This window comes from Juglans microcarpa x Juglans regia, chromosome 8D, assembly GCF_004785595.1.
Source record: "Juglans microcarpa x Juglans regia isolate MS1-56 chromosome 8D, Jm3101_v1.0, whole genome shotgun sequence".
NCBI lineage: Eukaryota > Viridiplantae > Streptophyta > Magnoliopsida > Fagales > Juglandaceae > Juglans > Juglans microcarpa x Juglans regia.
This window is the reverse complement of record NC_054608.1, coordinates 31,477,816-31,490,393: the sequence shown is the minus strand read 5'-3', so window position 1 is coordinate 31,490,393 and position 12,578 is coordinate 31,477,816. Positions and strand designations below refer to the sequence as shown.

At 34.5% G+C, this 12,578-nt stretch overlaps 2 protein-coding genes across 7 annotated transcripts; one reads left to right on the top strand and one right to left on the bottom strand.

Annotated features, from left to right (window-relative positions):
- The first annotated feature begins 1,253 nt into the window (after nt 1-1,253).
- Nucleotides 1,254-5,302, top strand: LOC121242846 (organelle RRM domain-containing protein 6, chloroplastic). 3 transcript variants are annotated; one of them, XR_005935998.1, is made up of 5 exons: nt 1,254-1,618; nt 3,181-3,249; nt 3,377-3,483; nt 4,878-5,004; nt 5,085-5,302. XR_005935998.1 is itself a non-coding variant. In XM_041140830.1 (4 exons), the coding sequence occupies exons 1-4, from the start codon at nt 1,354-1,356 to the stop codon at nt 4,483-4,485; spliced, it is 480 nt and encodes a 159-aa protein (XP_040996764.1). In that variant the 5' UTR covers nt 1,255-1,353; the 3' UTR covers nt 4,486-4,871. The 3 variants fall into 3 exon arrangements, 2 of the variants coding, with proteins under 2 accessions (XP_040996764.1, XP_040996762.1); XM_041140830.1 differs by lacking the exons at nt 4,878-5,004; nt 5,085-5,302 and adding an exon at nt 4,447-4,871 and having other exon boundaries at nt 1,255-1,618; XM_041140828.1 differs by lacking the exon at nt 4,878-5,004 and having other exon boundaries at nt 1,262-1,618.
- A 619-nt stretch (nt 5,303-5,921) lies between these two features.
- Nucleotides 5,922-9,563, bottom strand: LOC121242844 (protein REVEILLE 7-like). 4 transcript variants are annotated; one of them, XM_041140825.1, is made up of 7 exons: nt 9,401-9,563; nt 9,200-9,267; nt 8,118-8,240; nt 7,881-7,992; nt 7,733-7,794; nt 7,160-7,570; nt 5,922-7,052 (listed from the first exon to the last, which is right to left on the bottom strand). In XM_041140825.1, the coding sequence occupies exons 2-7, from the start codon at nt 9,209-9,211 to the stop codon at nt 6,336-6,338; spliced, it is 1,437 nt and encodes a 478-aa protein (XP_040996759.1). In that variant the 5' UTR covers nt 9,212-9,267; nt 9,401-9,563; the 3' UTR covers nt 5,922-6,335. The 4 variants fall into 4 exon arrangements, with proteins under 4 accessions (XP_040996759.1, XP_040996758.1, XP_040996760.1 ...); XM_041140824.1 differs by having other exon boundaries at nt 8,118-8,243; nt 9,401-9,560; XM_041140826.1 differs by having other exon boundaries at nt 8,118-8,237; nt 9,401-9,560.
- Nucleotides 9,564-12,578: the final 3,015 nt, after the last annotated feature.

The following is a 12,578-nucleotide window of genomic DNA, read 5'->3' as shown; positions in this document are numbered from 1 at the left end:
ACCGTTACAATGTATATAGTGTGATGTCTCATAAGATATGGGTAAGGATATGTGATGTATGAGATCTCACATTACTTATAAATGAAAATTTCTTACTTTTTATGAGATTTTAACGAGACTCCAATTGCATCATTGACTAGTCCTTTTAGAATATAGGTAATGTAGTTTGAGCCTTCTATTGGAACATTACAAATAGTATCAGAAACTATCTCAATCAGAAATGTGGGACTTGAGCCATGCCGCCTATAATAGATAGGCCCGACGAGGATGTCAAGAATTTAAGGGGGGTAGATTGTGATACTCATAAAAAATGGATAAGGATAGGTGGTATATGAGATCTCACATTGTTTGGAAATGAGAATTTCTTACTCTTTATAAGGTTCCAATTGGAACCCATTTGTAACGCTCCAATGGAAGGCCCAAACCACATGGCCTATACTCCAAAAAGACTAGTCAATGATACAATTGGAGTTACATTAAAACCTTATAAAGAGCCAAAACTTCTCATTTGAAAAAATATATATATCTATATTAAAAATTTTCAATTTGATTATGAGTATGTTGTTTTATTTAGTATTTTGCAGACTTGATTACTTAAATTAGACTCTGGTGATTTTTTTATTTTAAAGGGAAACATCACAGAATTTTTTTTAATTCTTAAAAAAACTGCAAAACCAAAAACGAAACCATAGAGCTAATGTTTCGTCTTCAAACACCTTCTTGACTCTTAGGAGTGGAAACTATTAAACCATCAATTGTCACAGAAGTTTGAAATGAGATAAATCACACTTTATCCCAATAACTTAAGTTGATAAAGAGATGCAAATTTATTTAGTGGTGCGGTGCTTATGGCGTGTGTATTGATGTCCAAAATAGAGTAGTGGTGTGTACAAGCAAGTGGATGGCTCAAATGTTCTATTATTAAAAAATAATTTTTTTTATGCGAGTTTCAAATTTATCCGTTATTTTTAAAGAAAGTGTATGAGACTTTCACATCTTAAAATTATAAATACAATTGCTCAATTGGAAATGGGCGATTTTGGCATAGAATGACCAACAACCCGAAATCGATTTGCACATTTATCGAATAATGTTTGGAAAGAAAATATATAGAATATGTAAGAATATCAAGAAATACTTGTGTTCCCACGCTCACTCTAAAATCTAATGAATCAAGAAAAATTCTAGATATAAATCCTATACTTTTATACACTACTTAAAAACATGTAAATTTATTTTTTTACCCATATTTGATTAAATACAAACCCTCTTTTCTCCATCTCTAGATAAGATGGTCAGCCGTTAGCGTGTAATCAACTGTTCCTGGAAGTTTTTTGTTGGGGGGTGGCCAATATGGGATCCAGTGCCATTCTTCTCGCAATCACAAACCCTCCGTTTCTTCTTTTCCCTAATGTTGCACACACCCAACACTTACTTCTTCCTACTTCTCTTACGAGTGCTTGTACCAGCAGATGCAGATGCAGCCGCAGCAACGGGAGGCGATTCCCTTCGTTGTCTTTGAGAAATGGTGCCTCCTTCGTGTTGGCGTGTCTCCCTACTTCTTCTTCTTCATCGTCCTCTGCTCCCAACACTTCTTCTACTAAGCTCTACGTGAGTGGTGAGCTTTAACACTCTATTATATCTATTCCCAATTATACGAATACGATTAGAAATATTTTGCTCTCTTTCCCTTTCGATGTTTTTGTTTTTGTCTTTTGCGCTCAATTGGGATTAAATTTTTTTGGATTAAAAATGATTAATTATTAAAAATTAAACCAAGGAGGAAAAGAGCTTTGCAATCCATGGTGCTCCATCTGCTGTGGTGGTACACCGGTGTGTAACGCTGTGTTTTTCTGGTCCTGGTGACCTTTTCCTGCTGATTTGTATGTTGACTGCTCGAAATTTCGGCACTGTTTTGGCATAAATCACAAAACTGGGTTATCATAGCTTTGCATTTTCTTCTGAAAGAAGGTTTCTTTTATTCATTAGTTGGCTTCTTATCCGTTTTAATCTTTTCTATTTACGATAGATTTCTCATATACATCTTAGTCGTTAGTTTAAATTTATTTGCTTCCAAAGAAACTCTACATAATTTTTGAGTATTAAACCCTTTTTTTTTTCTTTTTTTTTTTTAATCGGTAGAGTATTAAACCTTGCGGTTATCATCTGGTAAAACAATGTACTAGCAATTAACATTTAGCCTCTACGAATATGTTACCACCTGCCTGATTATTTTATTTTATTTTTTATATTAATAATGATATTATTACTTGTTATTACCATCATTGATGGTGCTATTTGTTTTCTTTTGGTGGGGGGTGTCAGGTGCTCATTAAAGTTGCAGTTTTTCTTGTTGCTATTATGTGGATGAGATGAAAAACATATATAGCACTGGATGCCAAAACGTTTTAGTGACTGATATTTATAACGAAGTTATTAAGAAAGAAAAATTATATTCATAAGCCGAAGTGTAGGACATATTATATTGCATACTGCTGATGTGACAGGGTTTGATTTGTAAGAAAAATTTACAAATTTAAATCTTACAAATCAAATCGTACCGCATCAATGATATGGATGGTGTATTCTCACACCGGCTTGTAAATAGAATGACTCATTGAGAAGTCATTCCAAAATTAATCTGGCAACACTCTTTATCAATTACATATTTGATGTCCATGTCAGACACATATCTCATATGCATATCATATACTTGTCATGCTGTACTAGCTGGTATGGATAATTCAAACTTGCTGCCTAGTTTTACTTCTGCCGGACAGCACTGTTACAGATCTCACATATACATACCCTTATGTGACAGTGCCATATATATATGATATATCCTGCAGTCTTGCTGCATTGTTCAATTCACTTCTGTTGGATCCCAATCTGTATATACATGAATATATATTCTAGCATACTATACTATGCAGTATGATAGTTCCCAATTGGTGCACAAGACTCTATTGGGCCAAAGAGCAGGGAAAAACACTTTCAATCAGCTTAAGAAAGTTTTTAGTGATGGTACTAAGCTGAAGCGCTCTAAGGAACGATGTACCTTGATTACCTTACTGACTGTAATCACCTTTGCACTTCTCTCTCTCTCTCTCTCTCCCTCCATCCATCCATCCATGCAGGGGTGTGAAGATCATGTCGTAACTCACTGGCTATTTCGTGCAGGTCTCTCTTTTCGTACCACTGAAGAGAGCTTACGAAAGGCTTTCGAGAACTTTGGTCAACTCATAGAAGGTGAGAACAGTTAAAAAGTCACATGCTGCCCTTCGTTGAACAGGTTTCTTACAGTATAAATTATTCCGTGTCACCTGTTTGATGGTACATTCTTTTGGTTTCTCAGATTATTTTATTTTTCTTACAGTCAATCTAGTGATGGATAAAATAGCAAATAGACCAAGAGGGTTTGCTTTCATTCGTTATGTGACGGAGGAGGAATCCCAAAAAGCTATTGAGGGAATGCATGGGAAGGTATGTATCAAGATTTCTATCTCTAAATTAAATTTTATGTATACAGTGAAACTTTTTGTAATCTTTCTATTAGACATTAGCTGGTTTTCTGTGCTAAGAATTAATTTCTTCCTGATGGCTTGATTGTGAACCAAGTTTGATAAACTGAAAATTAGTTAAGGTTAGCTATTCAAAGTTTTGGGGAAAGTAGGAAAAAAGATGAATTTTTTTTAAACAGAGTGGCACTTTGCATTTACTTCAAGATAGTGCATTATATATTTTAAGGCAGGGTGCAACCTATTGGGTTATGTTCGGCAATCATTTAATTGATTGTTTCTGCTAGCATTTTTTTTTTTTTTTTTTAACTTTTCCTTTTACTCTTTAGCATTTTAACATTATTCGTGTGGTAGTAATTTAAATATGGAATCAATTCTCCTTCCAAATATGTTTACCTTAATTAAGTGGAAAATCTCTTGTTGACACTTGGATTGTTCAAGTGTTGAAAAGTGAAATTATGGGTGCTGAAGGTGCATTTTTTACGTTAAAAATCAACAGGCTTATCTAATTTAAAGGTGGCAAGGCACTATCATCATCAAGATGTTAATTATAAAGCCTCTGACATGTACGATGCTGTTACACTCTTGATAAGTTTATGAATGAACCCTAATATGTGAAGCTTAGAGTGGTCATGGAATATTGGATGGGAAAATCTTGTAGTATGCATGATATATGCAAAAGTAATTTTAAAGTGTGAATCAAATTGTGCTAAATGATGGTGAGATCCAAGTTTTTAACATCTTACCAGCTAATCAAGCTGCACAACATTGACATTAGTTGAGGGGCTTGTGTTTTCAAAAAGGAATTGACATCCACTATATAGCCTTGGTTCGTATATGAAGATGTGAGTTTGCTTCTATTAAGGTCTATAAAGAGACTACACTGTTGTTTCAGTATATTTTATGACGATTGGTCGTTCACTCTCAGGAAATTGATGCTATTTGTCTTGGCCCAGCATGGATTTGATGGTCAAAATGCTCAATAGGCAACAACATAATGTTCCACTTTTGATATACCTGCATAAAAAGGAGAGTCATTTATTTTTAACTGGACTGTATAGAGAAATAAGAAGTAGGTTGATGGGGGTTTTTTTCTTTCCTCGAATCTCCAAGTAATTGATATATATGTCATGTGCTTGTTGGGCATCTTAGGACTACAAGATATGTTTGATAACAATAATCTGTCATTGGGGAATCTAATAGTCCCTACTTCTTCAGGCTTAGTCTTGTGACTTCTAGCTCTTTAGAAAATTTTAATTCAAAAGAACTTTTGAGCGAAACCAGATGGTGAATTTCATTGTTATCCTTTCCTTCTTTGAGCCCAAATCTTACATTGGTTGCATCTATTTGCTATTGCAGCTCAAGGTTTCATTTTCTACTGCACATGCTGTAAACTTTCTAGGTGCACGAGGATGTCTGGGTTTAAAACTTTGAATTCTATTCTATTGAAAGTGGGTTAGGATCTTTCTGGGTCGGGGTCTTAAGTGTACGTGTTTTGTTATTCTGGTAATCCTCTTAATGTGATATAATTGCATTGTATAACTGGCACAAACTTTCTTTTTACAGTTTTTGGATGGTCGGGTGATATTTGTGGAAGTGGCAAAATCTCGGTCAGAACTCCGCCAGGGTTTTAAACAAAACAGAAGACAGTATTGAAGAGCTAGTATGATATCCTCGGACTTGTTATTGGTTGTGAAGTGCAGCTAAGCTTGTAACCGGCACTAGGATGACAATTTTCCATTGTAGAATAGTATTGAATAGTGAGACCTGTCTGATTACGTGTTTATATTGCTCTCCCATCTCTCTCTCTCTCTCTCTCTCTCTCTCTAACATCATGCGGTGCTTGTGCTAGCGAACTCGGGTGTTCTGATTATTTCATGGGTTTCTTTCATACATATGCTGCTTTGCTATATAGGTTAATCCAACGACGACCCTTGAAAAGAAGGGTGTTGAAAAGAAGGGTGTTGGAGTGGATGAAACCCTTTCATATGAGCTAATGGGTATGCCTTTTTTGACCTTTTGCTGGTCGTGTACGAGAGGGTTCTATTCCTTGCAGGGAAGGAGGAAAAAAGGAGGGTCAAAACACTGCATTTTCCTCCTTTGGGTCCTTCACATGCAATACACGTTTTTTTATCTGAAGATATAGATGGACCATTTCGAATCATAGAGAATTGGGGATTTTTTTTTTTTTTTTTTAATGTCGGAAACCTCTCCAAGGCAGGGCTCTTCAAACCCACCCCTACAGAGTAAACTCCGGTCTCGTGCACCGCATCTTCGGAAGTTTTTCTACACAGAACTGGTTAAATCGCTGATTTTTTATCAGGGAGTGTAATCCTAAAGGATTGTTTGCACACATAAGGTGTTGAACCTTAGACCTTGAAGAAAGTGAATGAGACTTTGAAGTTTGATCAAACTAGCTAAGCACTACGCAACATGCTATTGTTACAGCACTCCACAATTACAACTCGTCAACTTTATGAGTTCCAGTATATAATTATTCTTAAACATTAAGTTTAAAAAGAATGAATACAGACACAAATATTACAGAGTATCAACAGAGAAAGGTCGAAAAGAACAATTAGATGAGACTTCAAGTAGCTGTAGATATGATTGACTCACTGTCTTTATCACTCGTTCATCCAATTGTTGAATCCACCAGCACATGAAGCTACCAAAATCATGCTACATCTTTTTTGGAGCAAAATACATGGTGACTTGAAGGGAGCTCTTGTGGAGAAACAGCAAAATTAGATACAGAACAACTCACTCTACATACAAAGGACATAGAGCTACATGGATGGAATTGCAGGTAGGGAACTATGAACAAACTCGAGCTCTTTGTCTCTCCCTCTCGTCCATATCAACCACTGATGAGTTTGTATCTCTCTCTGCTAGACATCTTTTGTAAGGCACAAACCCCCTCATAGAATTGCAGGGACTAATCCTTCCCTTACGAAGAGGTTTTTGAGACTCAGAATCCATAGCATCTGAATTCTTCTCTCCGTTTTCCACTTCACTCACTGATGCAGAGTTCGAACTGGTACAAGATCTTTCCTTCATAACCTCCCCCTCCATCGTATCTACTTCCACATAAGAATCTGTAGGTACTTGAACCGAGGTTTGGCTATATGAGGGGAAGTAACAAAATGGCTGGCCTTGGTACAAAGACCACCATGGCAGAGAAACACAAGGATTGGCTTCTATAGAGTTGGTGTTCTCTTTCAGATGTTCCACACTTTTAACTGGGGCTTGACACGGCAATAACTTCGATTTACAATTATCGATTTCGAGCGATAAATGCGCATCTAATTGGTCTGATGGTAATCTTTTAACAAAGTCCTCTTTATCAACTGCAGAATTCTCTACGAGGATATTAGATATCAGCGACTCAGTGTTCCCTGTCCCTGGATAACATGGTTTCCGGGAATCTGTAACCACAACTGTCCTTCCAAAAAGTTTGAAACTTGTGACTGGCTCTCCCGTGGCTTCATCTCCTTTAGTACTTAGAGTGCCCTTGGAAGCGAAGTCAAATTTCTGTATGTTCATCATAATAACGAGAGGAATCAGATAGTCAGAATACAGGCAAATAAGTATCATCCAACTTGGACTAGGTTGAAGATAGTTATAACAGTTCATTGTACCGTGGATGGAAAGCCCTCTGGAGTGGAGGAAAATGATCCTTTCTCTTCTTGAACAGTGGAATTGGATGTCATGTGTGCTTTCTCTTTCTCAACAGGTGAAAAGCTGATTGATTGCATGTCAGTTTCGCATGAAGTAGGTGAAGAACATGCAATCTGCTGCTCTGAAGCTGCAGACTCCAATGAATCTGACCCAGCTGCTGATAGAACTGAAGTGGGAGATTTGGCGCCTTTCTTGGCCACCAATAAATTTGGCAATGGAGACCTTTCAGTTTGATTTGTTAATGATATTCCATTAGGAGAATCAAGCGATTTACGAGGATAAGGATGCGAGGGTTTCTTCTTTGGCCGTGGAGGAGGAATCTCAACTGGTTCAATGGAGTTTTCAATGCTGCTACTGGATGCCCGGACCACCTGAAAGCAGTAAGTTAAAAAAGGTTAATGCAGAGGAAAGATATAACTAGACAAACCCACAAAAAAATGCACTCTATATGATTTTAATTGATCTAGAAGTAGTTTTACAATTCCGTGTATGCTTTATAATAGGAATTAGACCCTGAAATATAGGCATTAAACCTTAGAGAAGAATTTTTGAGCATGACTTCGAATCTGAACTGCAGTTTTGGAGCCTACATGTGCTGCATAAAATGAGAGAAACTTCACTTTGATTGGACGGCCAATAGCTGTGAAAAAACTATCCCGAATCACCAATTGCCAATCTTACCTTCGATTTGACGCCAACCACGACCATACAGCCTTAAGGCTTCAATAAACTTCTGGTGCTCTTCCTCTGTCCATTTTTCTCTTTGTTTTACAATGGTGTAGGGCTTCCTTACCTACTCCAACATGAAAAAAACAAAGGGAGACAACCAAAATCATAAATTAAAGTAAATAAGCCTTTTGGCAGAGCTATTCCTCAAAGAGTGTGAGCTGGAATAGAAGGCTATGAAGAGAATGTAACCTTAAGTGCATTGTAATTTCCAAAGGAACCTGTCTCCTCCTTCTGGACCACCATTTCAGACCATGCAGCGCCATCAGAGCGGTAGTTACAAGACGTAACAGAGAGATTTGAAGTTACATTCTGCTGCTATATCCAAGTGAAAGAATAATTCATCAAATTTTCTTCGTTTAAAAGTAAAATCAAATTACCAGTCCTTCACTAAAACACTTAGTAGCTTCAAGTTGCGTGTTAATAGAAAAGAGAGAGAGAGAGAAATAGACATTTTCCTGGGTTGTTTTAATGTAGTCAGTAGACATCTCTGTCCCAAAAGGGAAATTCCACCAGATGCAAGTTCACATATACACGCCCCCACAAGTGTGATTAATACTACCTAATTGAAGAGAAAGAAACTAATATGAACGAACCAATTAATTGGACCCAGCAGGAGCATGTTCCATTCTAAACAGAAGTGCATTGCTGTGAACAATGTTTGACAACACTGGCTACCAATAGCAATCCCCCACAGAAACTGTTCGTGATAGACCCCAATCATCCTTTTCTATATTGGTAACATGGGTAGGATAGGGTAGGTTGGGAGAGAGTGACAGAGAGGAGAGTCACCGTTTCTCAATCATGTATTCTAATTTTAAATGACAATTAAAATAGAGGCAGGACCCGAAATCAGATATCCCATAGTAAACTCTCCTCATTGTTAGCAGTAAATTTAATCGAATACCCACTATCTATAGACATGATTGCATATCTAGTGCTCGGTTTGCACAGCCAGACCACTTGGCAAAAATATTTTATGCCAATAAGAATGAAGCCTGAGTGTATGCTACTTCTGAATCGAAAATTCCCCATCCTTTCCCCTAGATTCCAGTCTCTACAAGTAAATTCCAAAGCAAAAGACTGCCATTTTTTGGCTTTTTCAACGAAATCCACCCATTCCCTGCCTTTTGTGACCGGAAAAAGAGTTAATTTTTACAAGTCAATATGACTTCATAATCAGTAACCTATCCTTCTCATTTCTATGCGTACAAGCATTTAGATACCAATATGAACCTCGGAAATACATGATAATTAGTAATAGAAAAATATACCTGAACAGCCATTTCCACAAGATCAGAAATATTCCCCTTTCAAAAGAATCAGAATTAAGTCCACAGAGCTGCAATACAAGCTTCCCGTAATTAAACACAGATTAAAAACAATATATACTCCACTGTTCCTCGATCTTCATTAAAATTTCAGCGATATAGAGATTCAAAATTAAAGAAGAAAATTTTAAATCGGAAACTCACCGTCAGGTGCTGATTCCAAACGAAAAATCGGACCGGGACCAGAGACTTCGGATTCCACACTCCGCTACCCAGCGAAACGGATTAACTGCAAAGAAATTGACGTTCGCAGGGAATTTGGAATCCAAGAAGAAGAAGAAGAAGTAAGAAGCAATGGAGAGAGAGAGAGAGAGAGAGAGAGAGAGGGGAGAGGAGAGAGAGAAAGAAGTATTGGGGAGGTGCTTTTTAAAAAGCGCAAGGGTTGGGTACGCCACGTCGGATGAAGGCTTTTTCTGAGGAGGAATGGGGGATGTTTTAGTAATTTCGACGTAGAGAATTCCAGAAGAGGTGTGAGGGGAAGGAATCTTGTGGCTGAGAACGCCCGACACGCGGCGTACTCTCGTGGTTTCTCCGGCAATTACCCTTTTTCTTTTTAATTTTTTTAAATTATCTCTTTTTATTTGTGGACGACATGGGCTTTGTTGCGTACAGATAAATAAACAATATTTAAATATTCTGCACTTTTGGTGTGTGAGAGAGAGAGAGAGAGATGTCATCAAAAGCGGCAGTCCTCTTCAGTGTTACACTTTCTGGCAGCTGTGAAGACGACAGGTAGTACGACTACATTTATATTTGAAAAAATCTATTCAAATCTCTTTTCTATTATTTTTTTTGTCATTAAATAATAGATTTATAATTAAAATATAATAAATACTTTTTAATCATTTAATAATAGTATTCTTTATATTTTATACTTACTTGAATTGAATTGGTTCCTTCTTAATTCTTTACAAATTATTTTTTTTATTACTCATGGTTTAATGATAATATTTTAAAATATATATACTAATTAATTACTATTAATATGACTACTATTTTCCACCTGAATTTATATATATATATATATTGTGAGAAAAAAAGAAAATGGAGAAGAAATATCTACAGTCACTAAAGATGGGAAAAATGGGGAGACAAAGACGGCTGGCAAACACAGTTGTCCGCTGTGTGTGTGATATCAGCTGGTCCCAACCAGATTTTCCTTGCGCTTTTTGCCACCTCAACTACCCTTTTTCTAATCCTGATTTTACCGTAAACGCCAAGACTATGTTTATTTCTTTTTTTTTTTTTCTCTGTTGTCAGTTTTTCAATTATTTTGAGCATAGATTCTCTAGGAATATTCTCATTCTTGCAAGGAAAAGGTACAATCGATATCTTGACTATAAAAATGAACGCTCTATTTAAAAACATAATTGTTTTTAAATTATATTATTATTATTTATAAATATTTTTATTATTTATAAATTATTTTACTATTATTTATAAATTATTTTACCATCATTTATAAATAATTTGATATACTCTTAATATTCAAATAGAGTCTAAGATATCGTACCCTAATCGACCAATCCTACCTATAAATCTTATGTATACAAGTCTGGGCTTTCTGTAAAAAGCAGATTCCAATTTTTTTTGTTTTTTAACTCTTTTTCATAATGAGGTCCAGTATTTTACAACAATAATGATATACTTACCCCTCTCATTTATTACTACTTTACTGTCTATTTTTTTTTTGCTTTTTGAGTTTAGATTAAGAATTTTAAAACATAACCTTCTTACATAATTTAGAAGAAAATAAATTCAATCAACTAACGTAATCATGTAATATAATTAAAAATAAATTCAATTTTATAAAACTTGACCTTATTTTACTATTTGAGTCCATTTTTATAGAATTGAATTTATTTTAAATTAATTTACACTATTAAGTTGCTTGATTGAATTTACTTTAGTCTAGATTATGCAAGAATGTCATAATCTAAGATTTTAATCTAGACTCAAATAGCAAAAGAAAAAAAAAAACTAACTGGATAGTAAAGCAGTAGTAAATGAGGTGTAAAGATATCGTTACTCTTTTTACAAACCGTCTCCATAAAACTTGTATACTTGGAACAAATACAAATCATAACTCTTTTCAACCATCTATAAAAAAAGAAAATTAATAAATAACACTCTCTTCCAATTTCGAGTGTTAAGATGAATTAAAAATAAGTGAAGTGAGCCAATTTTATGGTCGGATCTTAACTAGAGGTGTATGTTATAAACTTTTTTTTATCATTTGAAGTTGTAATGTGTCATTTTAGTTGCTTGACACGCAAACTATGAAATTAGAAAAGGGTGGCTCTACAGCTACCGCTAGGGCTCCTACTAGTTTATTTTTATTTTTATTTTTTGTTTTTGCTTTTTTTTTACATGTGTTTTTTTTAATATTTTTAAATATTTTTTTTTAAAAAATAAAATTTACAATATTATTAAAAAATATTTACTTAATTATTAAGTAATTAAAAAAACCAACGAGAGCTACCAACGAGAAGAATAACTTTTTCCATTCGAAAAATGTATTATCTTTTTTTGTAAAATCATGGTTAGCGAGTTAGTCCTCATGATTATAGAAAGAAAAAAAAATTTGTATTTTTATTTTTGGAAACAGAATTTTAGGGCATGATAAAGGAATAAGATAGAGTCAACATTTTAATTATGAGTTCAAATGAAATTGGAAGTATGCATGCACCTTTCAATTTGTCAACTAATAAAGTTGAATCTGATCGAGTAATATTCTTCACCATATATAGCAGACTGTAGAATTGCTTTCTTTTTTCTTTCAAATGATTTTAAATATGAAAAATCAATGGGATATAAATATATAGAAAATTTTATTTATCATTGTCCTCTCAACAATATCGTTTGATCTGGCATTATATGATAGATCTATAAGTGAAACATAATAAATTATTTTCAATCATTTAATATCACATTATGAACTGATAGAAGGATAAGTAGCATTAATCTTATACACACACACATTATATACAAATATTTTAAACACAAAAAGATCTTATAAAAATAAACTTATAAATTGATGTAACTTGATTTGATAATTTAGATTGTAAAACTAATTAAAAAATTTAATAAAAATCATTTAATATTTTATGAAAGAGTTAGATACTCTTCAAGATTTATTTATTTTAGGAAAGTGAAATTCATTCATGAGTAATGTTAAATATAATCATATATTGTGCAAGCATCGCACATTCTTGTTAAAAAAGAATGAGGTCTATTATTAAAAAATTAATTTTTTTATGTGAGTTACATATTTATTCATTTTTTTAAAAGAAATGAATAATAGCACTTGCGTACTCTATTA